We start from the raw sequence: 23304 nt of genomic DNA on the forward strand, positions 1-23304 counted from the left end.
GCAAGACTGAATGCCAACAAGGAAAAATCTATCAGGGAGTAAGAGAGGAGAAGGCTTGTGCTCTTCCAGAAGACTCTTGTCACTGCCAAGTGGGTAGGACTGGGTTTGGAGCTGGCACCTCTAACACGGCCAGTCCCATATCCCCCTCATTTCCAAACTGTAATTGTGGCTGCCTGTCCGGGTCAAATTGCTCACACCCTTTTGATCAAAATAATTTTCCTCTAAGGAAAAGCATTCTTGAGGCGTCTGCTTCCTGTTGAAGACTAGAAAGCTGCACAGGAAAGGAACAAGAAAACTCTCCAGCCAGTTTTGAAAACGATTCAATTTTAGGTAAAAAAGCTTGTTTCCCAGAGTTTTCAGGCACTGAGAATGTCTGATGCACATCAGAGAGTGAAAATTTGTGCCCATTTAATGTGATTTGAGAGCACATGCTGCACCAGATGACATAAAATGAGTGGAGCTAATGTTTCTTGATCTGTGGTAGTAAATCTGCAATTCATTTAATTTTCAGACATATAATGAGGATAATCCTAATTTATCAGATAAACAATAATCTTGTTGGTATTTACTGAGGCAAGTAATATTGACATGAAACTTTGTTAGGAGAGCTAATTAAGAAAACTACTAATAGTAACCTAAAGGTTATTTTTGTCAGGTATAACAAATTAAAGAATTTGGTGACTATGTTCCTAGTAAAAATGGGAAAGAATAAAAATCAATGAAAATTAAAATTTATTTTTAAATTCAAAGACTTGTCAGTTACTGACATTTTGAAACAAACAAAAGAAAAATAAAAGCTAGAGGTGATCTCATAGCTGAGTTCTACCCCTCAGCATTGAAACTCATAATGGTAGCAATTTCTTCCTGAACTCTCTGAAAACTGTCCTCCAGACTAACAATGTGTTTCTTTAATCTCTTTTAGTTTTATGGTCTTCCTTATCTAATAAATGGGCAGGAGATCTTTCTCCTTTTTTAATGCCTTTATTAAAGAGATTCAGCTCAGGTGGGGAGAAATCGACGGGTCGCGCCCACGCCGCCGCTGTCCCCAGGAGTGGCACGGAGGAGGAGGGTGATGCAGCTCTGTCCGCTGGTCTGCAGGCAGAGCTGGGGACTGCGTCCTCACGGGAGATTAGCAGATTCCTGCTTTTCGGTCCAACACTTTGGGTCCTCTCCTTAGTGAACATCCTTTCAGGTCAGGGTGAGACGCAAAAAGGATCCAAGCAGGCACTGGACTGCGCGCCCATCCTTAGACAACACCTAGGTCTCCTAATTCTATATTGGCTCGTTGTTTTTAGGGGTTTTCCTGGAAAATGGGAAAATTTGGAGCAATGCATTTCTCATCTTCATACGTGGTCTCAGGCCACTCCTATTTTCCTGATGTTGCCGTGTCCAGGTGCTGTTCCCGGGCAAGCATCAGGAGGACAATGGCTAAATCACCAACCATTGACGGGCAATTGAAGAAGAACTATTAGCAATGAAGCTAATTTAACAGCAATTGGTCTAACTGGTTTAAGCTCTGTAACCTTAAACAAAAATAGATAACTTTTTATTCATAACACTTACATGACTTTTAGCTTTGTCACAAACATTGTAGATTTGCAATTTTATACAGTTATGTGATTTTTGTTGTAACTCAGGCCTAATTATTTCCACATATTTCACCTACAAGGGAGGAAGTCCATGTGACATGCTGACATGTATCTAAGTATTGTATGGGAATAAGAAATACCCTCTCCCAGAACTTACATCTTCTACGAGCTGCAATATTCTTTGTTACCTTCATACTATGCAACTAATGTAAACTAAATTTTTCTGCACTAGCACTGAATTATGTAGAATTAAAAGTGAAAAACCTGGTGAAAAGGATCCCAAGCTGCAAAAATAAAACATATTTAGAATAATATTTTTCCTTTGGTTTTACATGACTATGCTGAGAAATATTACTACTTTTATATTTTTTCAGAGCTATAGATGAAGACAGAAAAACAAAGTACAAGGCTGCTGTCAAGATCCAGCGCTGGTTTCGAGCGTGTAGTGTCCGAGCCTATCTGAGGTATTATATCAAGCCTATCTTAATCCATGTTGCAGCATTGAATTTTTTCCTCAAAATTTCTCATGGTATTATTTGATTTTAATAAAATTGGAGCATTTGAAAAAAATAAAGGGCAATAACTGTTACCCATTTTTTCAACAGAATTAAATATATGCTGTGTCATTGTAAGAAATAACAATTTTTGACTTTCAGAACTGTATACAATTAAAAAGTCATGATGCTAGAAAGCGTGGAAATTATCTTCAGAATAAGAAGTGCCTGCTCCTCTGCTTCCACCTGTGAGGAAGGTGTGGACTGCACTGATCTCTCTTCAGTCTCCTTGAGGCTGAACAGAATTGACCTCAGCCACTCCTCTTGTGGCTTCCCCTTTGAGGCTCTTCATCAGCTTTCTTCTGGGGAATGCTGTATCAACACTGGACTTGATCTTGGAGGTAGTTTCCAACCTTAGTGATACTATGATTTCATAACATTGTTACAAATTTTCTGGAAACTGGTTGGTCCATTTTCCCAGAAAGCCATCTTCCATTTTTTATGTCATAAGCCCAGCTGGCCAAACTCATCTGCTCAAACTTCAGTACCTTCATAAAACAGGGCGGTTGAGGGAGAGGGATTGTTACATCTTCTAGTTTGACCTCTTGCCTGTTGGAAGTAATTGTACATCATCCAGACCTACTTTATGAAACCTAAAGAATTATTAGCTTAAATAACATTTGCTACTTAATGGCCAATATTTCCCTCATAGGAAGATATGCTGCAGTCATTATGTGCACTTAGAAGAAATGTACATAAGCTGCATCAGAGAAGGTTCAGATGAGATATTAGAAAAAAAAATTCAATAAAAGGATTATTAGGCATTGGAATGAGTTGCCTGGGAAGATGGCAGAGTTATCATCTCCTGAAATTCAAGATGTGTCTGAATGTGGCACTTGGGAATATGATTTAGGGGTGATTATGGTGCTGCTGGGTGGACAGTCGGACTAGATAATCTTGAAGGTTTCTTCCATCTTGATTGATTCTCTAATTCTGTGGTTGTCTCTGGCTTACTTAGGACCACAAGCTCAATGTAGCCATTTCTAAGTGTTTTGAATTACCCAAAGAGTGCCTTCACTGAGTGGAGTGTAGGTTTTTAAGTTTGATGTCCATAGTTAGGTGGTATGAATGATACCCTGTACAGCTTTTTCTGTTTCCCAAAGTAGTGATTCAATCATTTTCTGCAAAAATGTATGTGGCATCAATTATGAAATTTTTAGTAGCAACATATATGTCTATATATAAATTAATTAATTAAGGACAAAGTAAATATTCACAATTAAGCTAGGTGTAATTTTATAAAAGCAAAAAAGTGCCTAAAAGTGAAAAAAGTATCTAAACATTCAAGTGTCAGTAGGTTTTGTCAAATAGTTTAAAATTATATAGCTGTGAAAATGTTGCATGTGACAGAAAGAATTCTGAACTGGTTAGATTTGTTGGGTGACACCATGAAAAATGAGACAATTTGTTATGCAAATTAAATTTGTAAGGCTTTTTCATTAAACTTTTCTAATAGTATACAGGTAACTTTTCAGTAACACATGTTTTCCAAAAACCAAAGTCTGTGTGTATAAATAAATATATGTATATAATGGTCTATATGTGTGTGTGTGTGTGTATATATGTATATATGTATATATATACATGTGTATGTATAAAGTATGCTTGTAGTGGTCATTTGTATGATGCATAATACATTGTATGTTATTTTTATTATTATGAAAAGTTAATAGGTCTGAAGTCTGAAAAACTAATTACTTTGTTAATATGTTTCATTTTAGACATCTGAGCAAAATGGCCATTTTGATACAGAAGTGGTGGAGAGGTTATCTAAGAAGAAAATACTTCAGAGAAGTAGTGGAGGTAAAAAAGTACTTTTAAAAATTTTGTTTGGTTTTTTATAGAATGTATATGAATGATTCATTCACTCACCATGAAATTAAAAATCTGAAACTCCATCTCTTATACACACAGACACACTCTTAACTTTACTGTAAAGAAAAAGCACCATTAATTTCAGCAAGCCTACTCTTAACAGTCAAGTCAAGTCAGTGTTTAAGTGTTTGCAGCTCTGGAGTGTTGGTCCCCAAACCAGCAATGAGATCTGCTCATGCAGAAGTCTGCCCACGTGATGCTAATTGCAGGATTGGAGCTTTACAAGATGCTTTTTTGCATTTTTGTTTTTTTCCTGGCAGAACTTTTAATTTTGAAAATAAAATAAGCCAATGTGTCTACACATTGCTATTTTATGTTTTAGTGGTTTAAATTTCTTATTGAACCTTGAAGTATTTAAGGTTTTGCCTTAATCTATGTAGAGATTTTCTCTTTTCCAACTTGCGAACTGGCTTACCTAATAAATGAGCCATCCTTTCAGTCTGTGGTTTTCACTCATCTTCTAAAAGTAATTCTTGAATACAGAGCAGATAGCTGCATAGTTGCATTGGGTTCTGTTTTGAAAAAAGTAGGACTTCAGCTGAATATTATTCCTGAGTATAAGGAAGATTTGTTTAATCTAGGAAAGCTTCTGTAGAAGAGAAGCATGATAATCCATCTTAAAATTTGTTAATGAAAAGAGAGGGTGTGTGCAGTCACTGGGACAAGGGAAGGAAGAAATCAACGTGATCAAACAGTTTGCCTGTAATCACAGACCTGAGAGAGCTAACATTATAAAGCTCTCCTCAGCTTTCTGTCCTTGAATACAATTCTCACAAGTAAAATAAATGTCTTTAATCAATAAAGCCTTATGAATATTTAGTTCTTCAAACAGACATAACTGAAATTCCTGCCAAATATGAAGTCCATGGAACACTGTAGGACAAAAATTTCTACAACTTAATACACACATTCTAAATCAGATGATGAATTAATTCAGTTTCTGGATTCCAGTACTTATCCAGTGCTAGCTAGGGCTCTAGAGGAACAGAATCTCATTAGAAAGCTTACAAATTTTACAGCAATCAGCACAGGAAATTATGTTTTCCCCTCAAACACTACATTTTGTTTTTGCCATCACTTTGATTGGAGAATACTAAATAGAACAGCTTGATTGGAAGCCAACCTGAGTAACACACAAGTATGAGATAAAAAGTCACATTCTGCTCCCTTTAGACTGCTGTATCCAGTGTGTTTTGGGGTGGACTCAAATATAAAATGTGAGTTAATACCTTATAAATGTTGTTTTACTATCTTTACTCAATTAATGGCTGAACTTGGAACATGTAAAAAGCAAAAACTCAGCAGTTTAATATAACTTTCAAGTTAAAGGATCAGACAATGTTTGCAATGAACTCTTGCTAGTAACTGTTGTAATGACTCCTGAGTATGAAAGACAATGATGCATTTGGCATGATAGGTCCTTAAATACACTGGTCACTTTAAAATTTGTCTGCTGATAATGATTGGATTGGTATCTGCTGCCAGCAAACAAGGCAAAGCATATGCACAAAATACCCGTGATTGCTTGATAATAAATCATTTTAACGATTATATTCAAAATTGTGAAATGTGAATGGTACTGATGCGGAAAATAACAAAGGCTGAGGCTCATCAGATTGGCTGTCCATATGTGCATCACCACTAGTATTTCATTTGCTTCTCCTCTAGTGCCTCTTCCTTTGATTGTTAAGAGATATGTTTGATAAAAAAAACCTAAAAAACCTTACAACTGTTGATGGCATTTATATTATTAAAGTTATGTGCCTTTCTATTCTAAGTTATTTGATATAAAGTTCTGTTTCCTAGTTAATCTCAAGCTAAAATTAAGAACTGCTCTCCTACACTTTTCTTAATAACTTGGTTACATTGATTGTGTTGGATTCTGAAAATTTGCATGACCTGCAGGAAGGTATGAATTTTAGGACCAGACAAATGCCAGAACATGAAACAAACTATTCATCATTGTTTCTTTATTGCTATTTTCTCAAAGCCAAGGAATCATTTGCTAAATCAAGGGGAATTGTAGCATTTCATCATTATATGAAGCTGATATGCATGCTGGCCATATTTTCAGTTTACTTTGGAAGGAGATGCAGTTGAGTAAAGTGAATATTTTATGTTATATAGTTTGGCACTACCCTAAGTGATTTAGCTTCAAGTCAACAATCAGTTTTAAATAGTTCCAGTCTAATAGGAGTTAGGAGGGTATCTATTTGCTTTACAAAACCCCCAAAATACACCATGACCACATTCGCAATTTAGACCATCTCTCAACCTTGATCTCACTCTCAAACTCAATCAGATCCCTGGTTCTTGGCAAATTCTTTGAATTTGTCATTTTATATTAATGCAAAATGCAAAATGTCATTTTATATTTAATGCAAAAGAAGACACCAGTCAGAGCACATTTGTAGATGATCCCCAAGCATGTTTTTAAATACAAAATGAGTAAATATACAAAAGTTTGTATATACAAGGCTTCAAATATGTTTTGAAAACCTACTCTTAAGATAAGCTGGAAGGAAGGCCTGCATATTAATGTCAGAATTCATGACAAAGACATCCTGGTTCAGAAGTAGAGGTGGCACATGGATGAGATAGGAAATTCTTTCCAGAATGTCAGCCTGGCAGTGTCACATTTAAACTGGCACTTAGTGAAAAATGAGGGGCAGTCCAATGGGCATGGGCTGAACTACATGAAATTCCACTTTAACATAAGAAAAGAGTTTTCTGGACAAGCAGGCCCTAGTTCTGGAAAGAATCTTTTGTTTATAAGGAGAGCACATAAATGTAGACTTGGGTTGAAGCACTAAATTATGACACTAAATTATGACACATTGTTTTTGTGAATAGCAATGAACACCTTCTCCATCATTTGTAATAGCAGAATTTTCACATCAGGATTAGAAAACAAAGGCTAATACATTTGCAAAAGAACCTAGACGGTGATACAGCCTTTGGCTTTTGGTGCAAGAATTAAGTTGTAAGACAGTTACATGAGCAGTTCTGCATTTGAGAGACGTGATTTAGAGCAAGATTTGAGTAAAAGCAGGAATGTGTAACTTCCTTCTTGTTTTGGGTAAGCCTCTTAAGTGGTGGTAGGGTAAGACCTGGATTCCTCATACCTTAGTGGGGTGTGCAAGATCAGACCTTAGTTGCCATTGACTGACTCTGTAAATAGTAGGCAGAGTTCTTCAATACTTGGCCAAGCTCAGAGTCAAAGTGGTCCCACATTTTCTCTCATTTTGGATGATATAAAGAGCATTAATGATGTAAGGTGTCCAATATATGTTCCTCAATGAAATGGGATGCATTCGGATCTAAGTGCTCACAGCTTTCAAATATGAGAAGAGTAAACAAAGAGGTGTAAAATTGTTTAGTTTACTCACTGATCAACAGAAATCTGACTAATGTTTTTATGCTTCCATTAAAATGTATTTTATTTATTTGGTGGTGTGGTAACTCTTATGTTCCCTTCCAAAGAAAGAAAAGATGAGCTGCAACCCAAAATTGTATTAATTTAATTGACCAGTTTAGGGATGTACTTAAGTGAGGCAACGATTATTTCAATCCATTATTAGCTATCTACAGTTAGTATCACTCAGTAAATACTTATGGAGAATAAAGGGGAGACAGTCCATTATTTATTCTAATTTGTACATTTGGGGTAGATTTTCCCTTGAAAATATATATATATATATATATATATATATATATATGTATGTATATATCTATGTGTACGTATGCACATCCAAACGTAACTGTGAAACTTCTTTGAACTTTAACAATACTGCAATTTTCTTTCATATAAGAAATATATTTTGTACTGTTTCCATTATTAGTAGATTTGTATGATATTAAAGTGAGCATTTAAAATGCACCTTAATTAAACTGCAGGAATTATGCCTTGCTTAATGAAATGAAGGAAGAGAATTTAAAATGAAGTAACATCATTGTGTTCATTTGTAAATAACATATTGCAGCCAACTGTTTCTTAATTGCCCAGACTGTTGATAAATAATCCAGTCCTGCTGCTCTCCACAGACAATTTGCTTTGGATCAGACTAGGCAATTCAAATAACACTAATTACAGTGAAACCCTTTTATAGTGAATTCCTGTTTGCCATGGGGGAGAAAATCACTATATCAGGGGAAAGCACTTTTGCCTTTGATTTGTGTCTAAAACATGAGAAACACATAAAAGCTGCATGTTGTGCTAAATAAAGGACATACTCTTGCATTCAAAGTACTTATATTTTACTTTTTATGATACAATTGTGAATTATGTTCATTTTGCATTTGTAATTAGAGGGCGGAACAGATGTGAAAGCTTAGTTTAAAGTGATGTATCCATTAAAATAACCTATGCTGCCAAGTGATTGCTTAGTATAATAGGGGATTCGTTCACTATGAGAGGAATTCTACTTTATTGGAAGGAAACCAGGACTTCAGGAAATGTTTTCTATATCAGGGGATTCACTGTAACATGGTATCATTGTATTTATGATTTTATGATGTTAAAATGCATATTAAATAAAACAAAATTCCAAACGATTACTTGGGAGGCAGCTAAGTACATAACATTTAGTACAGATGGTTGGAAGGCACAATTTTGCTCCATCACTGCATCCATATCCTTGAACGATTTCGACTGAAGACAGCATTTCTCTGAATTTTTCATTAAACCAGACATCTTGAAATATGAATTCCTTTTATGTTTCTGTGAGTTTTGGCTAAAAGAACCCCAGTGAATAAATCATACAATACTACATGTCACCAGCACTTGTGAATATTTCTGCTTTGTTATTCTACTCTCAGTAGAGCACCATTGATTATCAAACTCAGCGGAGAGCATTTTATGATCATATATCTCCATTAGCTCCTGGTTTGACTACCATAGATTTTTCTGGTTAAGCCTGCATTATGTATTAGGAAGCCTATCTCTTCAATACAAAGTTTGATTTTATTCTCTCTTAGCCTAGAACTCTTATTATGTATTATGTATAAAGATTCTTATCTTTTATATGTAAAAATAGCAGGACTGTCTTTGTGTATCTGAAATATGTGCCATCTTTTTTTTTTTTTCTTGATTCACAGAGAGCATATTTTATTAAGAAGCAGAAATTCTACAATGAAATGGCTGTCAGGGTAAATATTTCTTCACTTGTTAAACAAATGAAAAGTCAATTGTGCTCTGAATTTGCTTTTAATAAAATGAGCAAAGCAGAATAATGTGCACTTTATTGATATGCTGATGGCAACAGCAGGAAATACTACATAGTTAAAAATTAAAAGTTTCACTGAGTAGTCAGGGTTGTATTTGAAAACTGTAGCTGAATTTGAGGTACATGAATGTGTCTTGCCCCATTTAAATGTCCATTGGACCTTATCATGTATGATACTGATAAAACCCCCAAACATTCTGTCTGCCAGTGTTCTTACAAAAGTAAGAACATTTGTTCTACAAAAGTAGACATATATTTACAATTCTGTCAAACTACAGGGCTGTTAAGCTTGTTGATGTGGCTGTGCTTTTTCTCTTGTTAGTGTATGACATTTGCTGTGTTGCATCTCAAGAGTTAGAGAGCACAGGACAATTTCATTGCTTAAACATAGAGATGGAACTGAACTAATCTCATTGATGATATTAAAAGTGAATTTTGCTAGATGAAGAAATGTATAAACAGACCTTGAACTTCAATGAATCTACAGCAAATGAAGTTTGTTGTGGGTAAAACTGCAAAACATATTTAACTAAAAACTAGCTTTTTTTTTTCCCCTGAACTTTGAAACTGCACTTGAACAAATATGTAAAAAAATATGGGGAAAGCACAAAATAATTTTTGTGATTAAGTCTTTTTTATGTTACTTATTTCTTTCATTTTGTGATATAAAACTGCTTTACTTTAGAAGACTGTATCTTTTTAAGCCAGGCCCCTCACTATTTAAATTCTACCAAATGTCGGAATATGGTGACAATGGAGATTAACCCAGGGATTAACACAGGGAAACTCATGTAGAGTAAGAATATTCTCAGAATGAATTTTGATTTTGTGGCCTCTCTGAGTCCAGAATGACTCAGAGTCAAGAAACCTGTACTCATCAGCTGTTTTGCTTAGTTCTAGTTCTCTCAAAGGCACTAAGTAGAATCTTATATTTGGTGCATGTTTAAGAACTGAAAGTGTTTAACAGCAGTTTAATACCTCACAAATGTACCTTTTTGTTGTTGTAGTAGTTCATTCCTTACTTAGCTAGTTTCAAAGTATTCCACAGTGGATAAATACTATTTACTCATGCAGCTGAGATCAGTGAGAAAATATAAGATGTAAGCCAGCTCCTAAAAGTTGCCTCTGTACTTGCAGAAGATATTTGAAGACCAAATTTCAGAGGTAATTATGTATTCTAGTCAAATGGAGTTTTGCATTTGGTCTTTAATTTTTAAAAGAAATTGAATATGTTCCCATTCATTTGTAATGGAAATATAATGTTGAATCATTAGGTGACATAAATCTTCAAAGTACCATTTTTTCAGTCATGTCCTTTAATGGAAATTTAAATCAGTAGAAAACAATAGAGCAGATCTTTATTTAGTTGGAAATGTCAGAATCGGATTCTCCTCTACCTAAGTCTTGTGCAGCCATACCTGCAGAGCAGATTTTAAGTGCTACTGGTCTGAAACACTGAATGCTTTTGTGTTTTTTTCTGTCCTGTGTTTCTTGAAGAGCTAAGCAAGGTCCAATAGCAAATCAGGCCTGTTGCATTTCTGCACAGATCATGTGTGCTTAAACCGCAGGCTTCCTAAGCCAACGGTTCCTTATATTCACTCATCATGATCTTGATTCATGATTAATATAACTCAGTGTTCTGAAAGTATAACAATAACTGTGTATGTTTTTCTATTTAACCACTTTGTTTTGTCTCATGGTATTATTAACTATTTCAGTTTATAGTCACTCTTTAGAAAGGCAGTTTCAGTTTTGGCATTTGAAGTATCGAGGGCATACACATGCTCATAGTTTTGAAGCCAGTCTACATATCTTGTCCTTCTGGATTGCCTTTGATTGTAATCAGAGCTATCAGTTTAACCTTTTAAAATTAAATCAGAGATCTTGTTTAAATGAGTTTCAGTTTCAAGGCAAAATATTATTCTTTCTCTTAAAAGATTTAAAGTTCCTGTAAATTTTCAGCAACAAAAGTAATCCCATGGCAAAAAAAAAATTCCACTAGCAGATGGCTTTTGATATATCAAGGTATTGCCATTTGTTTTAGTGCTTAAAATAAACATTATTTATAAGACCACTTACATTTTGATGTTACTTAATGAGGAATACGCATCATTGATTTGACTAGCTTAAGAGGTCATTTAGAATTCGCCCGTTAACAAGCTGTAATCTGCTGAGCACACAATGACTTTGTTTAAAATTATCTGTTCAGTGCTGATCAATGACAATAATTGTTTTGTACCAATCACTGTTGAAACTTGCTAATTACTTTGAAGGGCATACACACACGTGTCGCTCCTTTTTCAAGAATTTTTTAAACATTCACCTTGGAATTAAAAAGAAATGCAGTCATAACATTATACTTCTTTATAAAAGCAAACATTTAAAACTTTCACATTGAAAATATGAGCATCATCAGAAGCTTTTTAAACAATGGTCTTTCCTAAAAAGATTAATCTTCAGTTTTGGGATCACTGACATACAGTATTAGGGAAACAGATATCTGGCATAAAATAATTTGAGACACAATGCAGTCTTTCTTACTTAGGTTTCATTCAGTTGAAATCAGTGAGATCATTCTAAACAGAAAGTGGTGTAAATAAAGTTAAAGTGCAGCATTTAATTGGTATACTGAGCCCATTGGAGGTAATTATAGCTTTATACTATTTGAGCATTTTCTTTCAGTTTGAGTTTTGATCCTTTAACCCAGAAATATCCAGTTCTGCATTTATAACTGTGAGGTGAAGACTGTCAGAAAGAGTTTCAAAGGGACCATAATCCTGCATTAATGAGCACATGGCTATATGGGAGCCAAGTTGCTCTTGTTGAGAAATTTTGAAGCCAAACAGAAAAACAAAGCTATGATCCTTATTCACATGCAAAGGATTTTGCTTAATCCCAGATCTCTGAAGGCATACTCATTCTCTGCTCTTTTTCTGTTCCTTTTTAACCCAATAAGCTTGTGTATGAGAAAGTAGTGTTGCAAAGAATATGAAATTTACTATCACCTAGTGCAAAGCAGCATATCTAGAACTTTTCTTGTTCCCAGAACTCTTATGTGTTCATGTTATAACAATATATAGAGGTCCAAACCCCTTTCACTTAAAAAAAACCCAAAAGAACCCAAAAAACCCCCCCCAAAAAAAAAAAAAACAAAACAACAAAACCCAAAACCCTCAGAAATAAAACCAAACAAAACAACAACATAAAAACCAAAACCCAACAAAAAAAAAAAAAAAAAAACCCAACCCCAAAACCAAACAAAGTCAATCACAAACAAATAACAACCTGTAGGTAAAAAAAAAAAAAAAAAAAAAAAAAAGGCAACTTTTGAAATTTGTTTTAAGTCTTATTTGGGAAGGGAGGAAAATCCATGCTGATGCACAAATGGGAAATAGAAGAATATATTAACACTGCAAGTTAATGTCTTCTTATTCTTAATAAGTAACATATACCTCAAAGAATTGCTGAAAGCTTTTCTGTGATTCTTATTCTCTTGTTAAATCTCACATAAAAGGATAATTATAACTGTACCCCAAGGTGCCATCAGTTGAGGCCAAATGTTGACTTTTACTTTGAAGAATAGTGTTTGGGGGTTTGTGAATGCAAAATGGTGCCAAAGTATGAAATATTCAGCCCTGCCTTAGTTGGTGTCATTTTAGATGAATCTAGTAAAAGTCTGGAGATGGGAAACATTGCATACTTTTGTCAGTTGTCACAGTGGTACAGAATTGGACTGTGCTGGAACTGGTAGGAGTAAAGAGAGTTTTGCCTGTTACTGAAGAGTGCTCCCAAGACTTGATGGTAAAGATTCTGAAATTACTGAGTGCAATGGTTAGTGATAATCTGGGCAATTGGCATCTTTTTTACATTTGCCTTCTTCCTGAATCAAACACAAAAGCCATGACATTCTTTTCCTTCCCCCCCCCACCCAACCCCCCCCCCTTTTTTTTTTTTTTTTAAAGGTGCTTATTTAGAAAGAGGTAGGCTAAGAAAAAAAGCCAAATAGCAGAAACACGTGGGTTTCACTCCACTTAAAAAGTCATCCCTTGGTTCTGGAAAGAGAAAGGTTGATGTAAAAAAAAAAAAAGTTCCTTATAGATGTACTGAAATGTTTAAATTCTTGAAAAGTCTGGTAGCTAGGGGCCCACAGGAAAAGGAGAGCTCTCAGTATGTTGCAACATTTTTCTTTTCTATGCATTTAGATAAGGGGATACAGATGATACTTGCTTCTGGATAGTAAAATGTCCAACTTTGCTTTTTGAATGTAGATTCTGCCTTTCAGCTGTTATGTCTTTTAAGATTTCAAAACTGTAAAGGTCAAAGAGACAGATGTTGTAGCAAATGAAGCGACTGCAGACTAGAAAATAGAAATTGGGATATTAAAGTAGAAAAATATTGAGAAAAAAAGAGACAAAATGCAATGAAGGAAGTAAAGAATATTTTGCAGGAAAATTAATAATAAGTTTCAAGCATGGAAGGATTTAAATATGGAGGAGATAGACCCTGAGAAGAGAGGAAAAGATGGTTACTCTGTTTTTCAGATGTAGGCATCCAGAGTATACTGACCTCTTACGGCAAGGAAAGCCAGGAGCAAGAGCAGCTCTCAGCATGACTGAATAGAGCAAGTTACATCTCACCTCTACATGTCTTGCCATAAGGATAAATGTAACTCACCAAATGGCAGTCCCGCTAGTTTTACCTAACTGCAGAATCACAGAATTACAGAATCATTTAGGTTGTGAAAGACCTCTAAAGTCATTGAGTCCAACCTTTGACTGCTCTAAGTGCCATGTTTATTTGTTTCTCAGACTCCTTCAGGGATGGTGACTCCACCACCTCCCTGGGCAGCCCATTCCAATGCTTAATTGTCCATTCTTAATGCTTACTTTGCCATGCCAAAAAGCAGATAGCTGGTAAAGAGGTAATGATTTCAGATACATCTTGATTACAATTTTCAAGTATCAGAGAAGGTTTAAACACATTTGTTGAAATCAGTTATTGGGGAAAATTGGGTGTAGGCTAAGTATTTTTTTTCCTCCTCTTTTATATTTTCTTTCTTTCTTTCTTTCTTTCTTTCTTTCTTTCTTTCTTTCTTTCAAAATGCACCAAAATATTAACCATTTTTGTTGGAGGATGCTACCTAATTTCTATGTGCATAATATGACTTTATAACTAGCTACAGATAAAGAGCTTTTCTTCTCCAGGTTGGCTTTCTAAAGATTAGGCTTTCTCTGTTATGCGAGAGAATAGTATTTCTTGAGAAGAATGAAACTAATGTGGAACAAATAGACATGAATCATTTTACACTGGAGGTGAAAGAAATGCAATTTATAAATTAACTTTCCAGCAGGTCTGACTCATTGAGTTCCTGGGAAGACTTTTATTCAGTTTACACCTTTGCAGGGCACAAAGGTGAAAGTGTAGCAGGAGATGTTGGTAAGGTGGTGACTCAGTGCTACAATATGTTACAACCTACACTAATTTCTTCATTGAAACTTATCGGTGCTTCTACTTGGTTTGGCTTTTAAGGAAAGAGGTACTTGGGAAACAGTACATATACTTGATATGCCTGCAATATTTTTATTTGAAATATATTAAACAAATATTTATTTCCTCCAGATCCAGAAAACGTGGCGAGGCTATTATGTTCGGAAGTATATCCATAATTTTTATGCACTGAAGAAATACTTGAAAGCTGTTTCTGTGAATAACGAGCTTGTCAGGTAAAGATAAAAGCTCCATGTGGTAAAGCATTCGTTTGCTCTTCTTTTATTTGTAGAAAGTTTGTGGCACTAATTAAACTATTTCTTTGAGTGTAGGTTCTCCTCCATTTTCAAATATATGTGTATATATATATATATATATATATATATATATATATATATATATCAGTCATCATTGTCTTTATCCTATGCCTATTTGTGTTGCACCACATTCTGTTCCCATTTACACTGTTATGAATTCAGAATAATTTCTTTGAATTAATTAGGTGTGCTCTGGGTTTGTACTAGTTTAAGAAAAATGGAATTGGCTCTTCACCCATGCTTAAAACTTGTAGATTATTATGCCCTAAATAGGGTTTGTTGAACTAGATATTTTTTCCCACTATACACAAGCTAACCAAAATTTTCTTTTTATAATTTGTTTTGAATATGGATTATTGCTAATGAATGCAAGAGCAGATTTGGATTTAAGTTGCATGAGCCATACTATGAATATTAATTGGGAAAGATACTGGTGTGGATACTGGTGGCTACAGCAAAGCAGATTCTTTTCATAGTTACAGAAGAGAACGAATAGCCTGTCAGATTTCTGTCTAGAACTGTTCTTGCTCTATGTTCTTACCCTATTTCATCTATTCATCTGTTGTATTTCCCTGTACATAAGCTGAAACCTCTCTAAAATAGAGGTAATTATTTCCCTGTAGTGGATTTGATATCCTGATCCATGACCATTACTCAGATTACAGTGGAAACAAACAGATGAAATGCTGGGTGACCATGATCATTACTTTCTCAGTGTAAATGAAAGCTGTTGGACAAAATCCATGCAGTGTTTGCCATTCAGAACATCTGAGACAAATCTTTGCTTTCTCAAGCACAGAAATATAAGGGAGTCTAGTAAACCAGCATTTCTAGAAATTTTGTCTAAATCACATGGCAAAGGCTGTTACATAAAGCAGCATATGCAAGTTATACATGAAAAAAACCCAGGATTATAGAGCTTCTTGTATGCTGGTTTATAATGATATTATTCTTCCATAGTACAGCTGGTGCTGCATCCTCTTTTTCATAACATTATTTCTTGTGCATTACATTGTTACCTACAATGAACCATACTGATAGTCACCTACCTCTGGTCTCTCATTTTTATTCATTTAAGTGTATTCTGTGCAGGAAGTTAGGTCACAACTCAGCAAAGCCAGACTTAAACATTCTGTTATAGCTTAAATGGTATCTTGATCTGAAATCCTTGAAATATTCTCTCTTGAAAAGGTAGAATCCTAGGAAGACTAGACTAAATCTTGGAAAATAAGTGAAGCCATTACTTCTCTGGTTTAAAATCCGTATCACTGGGTGAACTGAAAAAACAGAACCTGCTTTTCTGATCGTAATTGTTCTATCACTCTTCTTCATTCCTTGCCTAAATCTAGACCATGGCTCATAACTTGTTGCTTAGATTGACCTTTAATGTGTGCCAACAAAACAAGATAGCAAGTGGTATTCCTGCTGCACTATGAACACGGATTGGTTGGAGCTTTGTATTTTATTTCCCCACACCCACTATAGATTTCTCCTGGGTATACCTTACTTTGGAAGACTACAAAAATATTTGGTTTTCAGTACTTTCACATGTTGATCAAATTCCCTAGTATTTAGTTTAGGTTAAAAACCATTGAAAACCATAAAGCCTACGCATTGTGTAGATATTTTAACCAAGAAACACTTTTGTGCTCTTTAACAGGTAAGATGAACAGTATGACTTCAGGTACATCAAAACGTGTCAAAGATGGTCTGTGTAAACTCTTATCTGGCAACTGATATATTGATATTTTACTAATTTGAGTTCTAATTCTAGAGTTCACAGAAATACATGTCTTTCAGATGAAAAAAAGGATCCATCTTTTCAGTTAAAAAAAGTTAAAAATTAATTGTTGAGCTAATTTGGACAAATGGATTGTGTTACTGTTTCAATTTTTAAAACACAAGTTACCAACTGCAATCAAGAATCACTGTAGTAATCCCTTTACTGGGGTACATTTGAAAACTAATATGTATATCACCTTCAACATTCTTCTTATGAAATCTAACAGATGTTTAGTGAGAATTAGGTGTAGGCCCTCAGCCAAACAGATTTTTCCTGTCATTGGGCTAAGTTGCTGCCAACTACTTTGGCCCCAAGGTGGCCCACTGTGTTTCTTATGTGAAATATTGAGCCAGGTGGAGGAAAGATTCTCCTCATATTTTCATTAGCCATCACATTGGCTCTGGACAAGTATAACCTCACTGTTCATAAACATTTTTGCATATAAAAATTATTGCAACTGTGCACTGTAAAAAACACAAGGAATTGTCAGAAATAGAAGGAATTAATTTATGAAATGGCTGGGTTTTATTAAAACATCAACATTATGGAAATTTACTTGTTGATGGACAGAGAGACTGCCTTTATGTGTTTCACACTCAGATTAGACTGCCTTTGAGTGTTTCACATCTCTAGATCTCCATAAAGCAGCACAACATGGAACATGATATAATGCACACAAATACGTAAAACTGACCCCTGCCTCCCACAAAAAAAGCAGGAGATATTTTTAATTTCAAAAATTTGTTTACAATTTGTTCTTTCTAGAATTGTGATGTAATTCTGAGTTGAACTACGCTGTACAGTTCTCTGTCTTATCTATTCTAGAGTAACACTGGCAGAATTTTTATTTGTCAACACCTATCTAAAATCACATTGCAAGTCCTTCCATCTTTTGGACTCCAGAGCCAGGATTTGTGCCTAATTTTCTCCTCTTTCATTAAGGAGGAGCCTATATCAAATCATCCCTCACTCATTTCTAAAAGAAACTTCAGAGGAAGTTCTCATTAAACTTTGGGCATTCTGTAAAGTTTCTTATAAGAATATCTTAAAGGAGTTACTGACCAAAGTTTGTTTTCTTCTCATTCCTTCTTTACTCTATTTTTTTAAATAAAGGACACTTGTTGTACTAAGTGGTTTTCTCAACCAGTAGCCACATCTTTACCATGCAGCTTTAATACAAACTGTCCTTATTTAATAGCTGCCCTCATTTAATAGCCAGACCTTTATAATTTGTCTTTAGTGTGAAAACCCCAGGAGAAAGTAAACTTAATAGAAGCTGCCCCAGTTTAAAGCCACAGAGGAATGTAATTAAGTTTAACAGAAATTGATTTAACAGAAATTGACCTAAAATATAATTAAATAATAATAGTCATATTATGTGTGAGTTTCCACTCACTTAACAGACTGGTTATGGCACTGTTAGACTTAACAGACTTAAGGCACTGCCTTTGTACAAACTGAAGATAACTCTTGGCTTTAGCTCCCAGACCGGCTAAATTCCTCCAGCATTTCTATTACTTCCCACTGCTACAGAACCACTAGGTCTGATGGCTCCTGGAGTCCCCAGTAGAGTCCCTAGGAGTTACATTGAGAAGTGCTTGAAAGAATCCCTTCGGAGATGAAAAAGAACAAATTTGAACCCTAAACTCTGTCTATGTAAGGACATACTCAGATTTTTAACATTTATACAGTTTAGCAATGAAACGGTTCATTAGTCCTGAGTTCTCTTTTGCCTAAAAGATATAGGAAGTTCTTAATGAAGCAAGTAAGAACCTTGTTCTTAAATATTTATTTTACTATATTTTGTTACTTAGATTTTAGTAAAAAATCCTCATCTGTAGCATCCATTTTTTATTTAAGTACCAATATGTACTGTATTCTATTTCAGTATGGATTAGTTGGATGGTTTAATTTATAAATATGTGCATGAAAGTAAATTTCATTACTTCTCAGTGCAGTTAGTATATTTAATTTTAAGGGAAAATACTTTCTGTTGAAATGTTCTTAAAGCTGCATTTACCATCTCCAAGAGCTGGCTAAATGGTTACAAGGGGAAATATGCCAGAAGTAATTACTATAGGCTATAACTCCATATGATGCATTAGAATTTTGTTTTATGTGAAACAGTTTCCAGTCCATGATAAGCAAATGGACATCAGTTCACATAAATTAGCATGCTGGTGCCGTTATATCTGAAGAATTTATGGATGATGTCAGTTGCCCAACTGTGTGATTAACTTGCAGTTCTTTGCCTAAGGTTATCTACACACTGGCCTTTAAACTATAGTAAAGGAACTTTGCTACATGTCAGGTGTGCAAGTAGAGATAAGATTTTGGGATGTATTGGTCCATTTACTGATGAATGGCACCACCTAAATTTTTCCCTAAGGCACAGAAATGGGTAAAGAAAGCCGTACCAGAAAACTAACAAAGCAGTGGCAAACTGCTGGCATTGAGGTTCTTCTGTAATCAAGGCAGGTAGTTCAGCTTTCTTGGCTACTGAATAAACACTGACTTAAAGGTAGCAAACTAAGGCCTGAGTCTACCTTTAATAAGCATCATAGTTTATGAAAACATTGTTGAGTTTATAAATCAGGAATTTCACTCACTTGCAGGATCAACACCAAATTCTTCTTTCCATTGTTGGCATGAGTAGTAAGTGGCCCTGCAGAGTATGGCTTTGATCCAAGTTTGACTTGCTGTTCCATCAGCAGATTTAGTTTCATAGTCATCATTAAAGCCTCCAGGTCTTCAAGACACACCAGGAAAATAGATAATACAAAATGATAAAAATCACTTCTTTGGCAATATATGTATTCACAAATCATTTGTGTAGCTTGATTTTTTATAACCCTAATGAAGAGTGAAGTTAAAGAGTACTTACATGTTGCTGGTGATCTAATCCAATGTTTAGCTATTCTGTAAATATGCCTGAGAATGCAGTATGGAAAAAGTAAGATTATCTCTCTTATTCTAGATTATTGTACCATTTCTGAAGCGTATTTTCTAACATAGAAAGTACTTGGGTTCTTAAAACTTTTGAGGTATACCTATTTTCCATGAGTGGGCTTGAAATAAATTGTTTTTTGTCACAGTAATATGAGAAGAACTTGCTCAGCCTCCACCTGTCAGTTCCTTTTTGATAATTATAAGTCCACGTGCTGGCCATTTTCTCAAGTGTCAAAGTGTTTTGAAGAATGTATATATTGTCTTATAATTCAATTAAAGTGTTTCTCATAATTGACTGCAGAAGCAATTGATTCTGTAGTCTATTTTTGATTAGTGCCAAAGCCTTTCAGACAGCTCCTTAGAATTCTTGCAACAATAAAACCCTAATTTTTGTAATGTTGTATTTCACTTGATGTTTAATTAACTACGTTATCTTCAACCCATCTTTTTTTTACTTGTCTTCAAAGATATGGAGAGGAAATACATTATGCTTTTTAACTTACTTACCTGTAATTTGAATTTTCTGGATGTAAACTTACCCTGTCATCTTTTTCTGTAAGCCTCAGAAAGAGACACAGGTGCCAAGTATGCTTTCTCATATTTAAATATTAATTTGGACTGGTAGGTCACATAATTTAAGACATGCGTGTCTTTTCCAGAGGATTTTAGGCATAGCTGCTAGATTTCTAGGAATGTTAAAACTGCAATTTATTGAGGATCCTGGAGTACTTTCGTAGCCGCAAACCTGATGCTGTTAGGATAGGTAAGATATAAAAGAATGAACTTTTAGAGTTAATAATGAAATAGAAATAAAGTGTCTAAAATTATAGAGCAGTCAATGTCCTGTTTTAACTCCATGGGAAAACACTTTCTGAATATTGTGAGCTTACGGTAGGAACCATTAAGTTTACACAGGAAGCTGAATTTCCAGCACAGATTCAGCTCACATCCCTCATGAGCTTTATTCTGTCCATGTCTCTCTTGAGCAAGGAGTGGAAGAAGCCTTTACCATGTTTTTAGCTAGTTATGTGTAAATAGTTGAAGTCTTGCAGTAAACATGAACACTGTAAGTAGCATAAGTTGCTGCTTAGACTGAAATCTTCAATGACATGAAGGCAGAATTTTCCCATGTATTTTTATATAGAACTAAACACACCATTAGAATCAACAGACTAAACACGAAACTTTATTTCATTTGTATACAAAGAAATATAGTTTTTTGATCTGAATATGTAGAAAGAAATCTGAGATCACTGTGTACACTCATTGGACCAAATAATCTGTGGTGTAGATGATTAGATTTGATGAATAAAACAGGTGTGACCACACAGTATTGTAGGATAATACTTCTGTACCTGTGAGCTTTGAAGGTGCTGTAGATTTTGTATCTTGTAGGAAGTCTGTTAGAATTATTGCCAGCTCATAAAACATTTTCTGTCGTCAAAGACTGACTAATCATGGCCTTTCAAACTGTCTCATAGAGACAGACTTCACAGTCTTCTGTTTTGTCTGAAGAAGAATCTTCACTGTAAAATAAGTAGAAAAGGGGAAGAGCTACAGTTTCATTAAGATCTAGCATATTATTGACTGTCAAGTAGGTCTTGTAATGCTGTCCATCCTCATTTAACTATCCCACAAGATCTCTTAATGAAGTTAAGCCCCAAGTTCACTCCAGTAATTCTGTGGCAAGAGTTTGTGCAATGTAACAATTCATCACTTGTCAGGAAGGCACTTTTAGTTTATACATTTAATAAGGGCATCCTCTAGCTTGGTTAATTAGAAATGAACAGTTTGCATATTTACTAAATGCGGAGTGTCATTGCCACCACGGCCTATTGCCTACATGAATTATTTCTCTATCTGCAATAAACAGCTGGGTAATTATTACTGCCATAATCAGATAAATTCCCTCTGTAAGGCTTTTCTTACATGGCAATTCTTTGAACTCATCCAAAGCTGAACAAAATTTATGAACTCCAGCAGCCAGACCACTTTTTCATAATGTAGTGTCCCTGTTCCTTATTTCAAGGACATGTAGACTATCATAAATATTGTGTAAATTAGGAGGATAAATAGGATTATCTAAAGATTACATATTAATAAACCTGATTTTCAAAATATAATTTTCAGGTTGTAACTGATTACATTATAGCAGTTCTGGTTTATCTAATTGTAGAGACATGACAGGCCATCTATATACAGGCTATACAAGGTTATAAGGCAAGGGCTCTACCAATTGAAGACTAAAGACTTCTGAAGAAGTATATAAATATTTTTCATGTGCCATAGTCACTTCAGCTGTTTAGGTCATTAGAAGTATGACAAATATTATGTGCCATTTACCTAACTCACTTAAGCAGTTCTATTGTTATTAAAATAAGGTGATGGTTCTTTTTCTTGTGCTATTTTCAGTTTAATAATGAAGAATAAAATATAAATGCATTCATTTATGTGTTACGTAAGAAAATTGGATATTTAATTTATTTGTAGGTGCACTTTATATACAATTATATAACTGAGTTTGCTCTATGCTATCCAAGTATTCCAGCTCATATGTGAGTTTATCTGTAGGTACATCAGTAAGTACTTAATTTACACATGTGTATTTTCTAGAACATGCTATAATGTAGCTTATTTTTGAGATTTCCAAAGAAACACAAAACAAAACAAAATAGAAAAGCCCCCAAAATCAAAACCAAAAGGAATGGTTTTTCCTTAGTTCGCACACAACAGCCTATTTGATCTAACATCACTATTTTGGTTTAATAATGATGTAAGATCCTGTGTCTGAGTGCTGCTAGAAATTGTCCGTTACCTGTTCCCATACTTCATAACTCTTTATCAAAAAGTAGCATTACTCACAATTCAGCAAAGTACTCAGAGATGTCAGAATGTTAAGGAAGGCCAAACAAAATAGTGTTCTTTGGCACTGCCGTACCCAGTGAAAGGCTTTTGAGATTAAACTCCCTTTATCATTTCCCATTTATGTCAGAGAGATAGAAACTACAGCAGTTAAGACCTTTAAAATTAGACACTTCTCAGTGGTTTTTGTTATTGGAAGTGTGATGACTATGCACTGCTTTTTTCCAAGTTCGTGAATTAGTTTTTTTATCTGAGGATGTGAAGGCTTATTGATCTTTCTTTGGCATTTCAGATTTTTTTACAGTGGAAAATTACAATCCTTTGCTTTATATTGGTGTATCCTATAATGTCCCATGAGATATCATAGAATTGCATGAGATGAAAAGCAGTATAAGTATCTAATGAGCACATTTTTGTTTTGCTTTAAAGAAAAAGTGTCCAAAATGGAGAAAAAAGGGGATAAAAAATGTCTTAGTTGTTATTTTGCTTCTCTAAATCATTATAAATATACTTTTCTGTTATCTAAGGAGAGTTAAGTCTCTGAAGTGGTCACTCAGAGAACAAAACAGAGACTATTTGTCTTCTATTTATACAGTCTAGAACAGTAGTGAGTAATTACAAAAAAGTGGGGGGATTTTCCTAGTAATAATGAAAACAATATTA

General features: G+C 34.7%; 1 protein-coding gene across 1 annotated transcript in view; it reads left to right on the forward strand.

Annotated features, from left to right (window-relative positions):
* Positions 1 to 23304, forward strand: part of SPATA17 (spermatogenesis associated 17) — an 85556-nt gene that overhangs the window by 2393 nt on the left and 59859 nt on the right. Inside the window, exons 2-5 of the mRNA XM_041426721.1 lie at positions 1964 to 2053; positions 3865 to 3946; positions 9116 to 9166; positions 14863 to 14966. Coding sequence (XP_041282655.1) covers positions 1964 to 2053; positions 3865 to 3946; positions 9116 to 9166; positions 14863 to 14966 — 327 coding nt within the window. The remainder of the gene's footprint in view (positions 1 to 1963; positions 2054 to 3864; positions 3947 to 9115; positions 9167 to 14862; positions 14967 to 23304) is intronic.

This window comes from Onychostruthus taczanowskii, unplaced genomic scaffold (genome assembly GCF_017590055.1).
Source record: "Onychostruthus taczanowskii isolate IOZ18803 unplaced genomic scaffold, ASM1759005v1 scaffold93, whole genome shotgun sequence".
NCBI lineage: Eukaryota > Metazoa > Chordata > Aves > Passeriformes > Passeridae > Onychostruthus > Onychostruthus taczanowskii.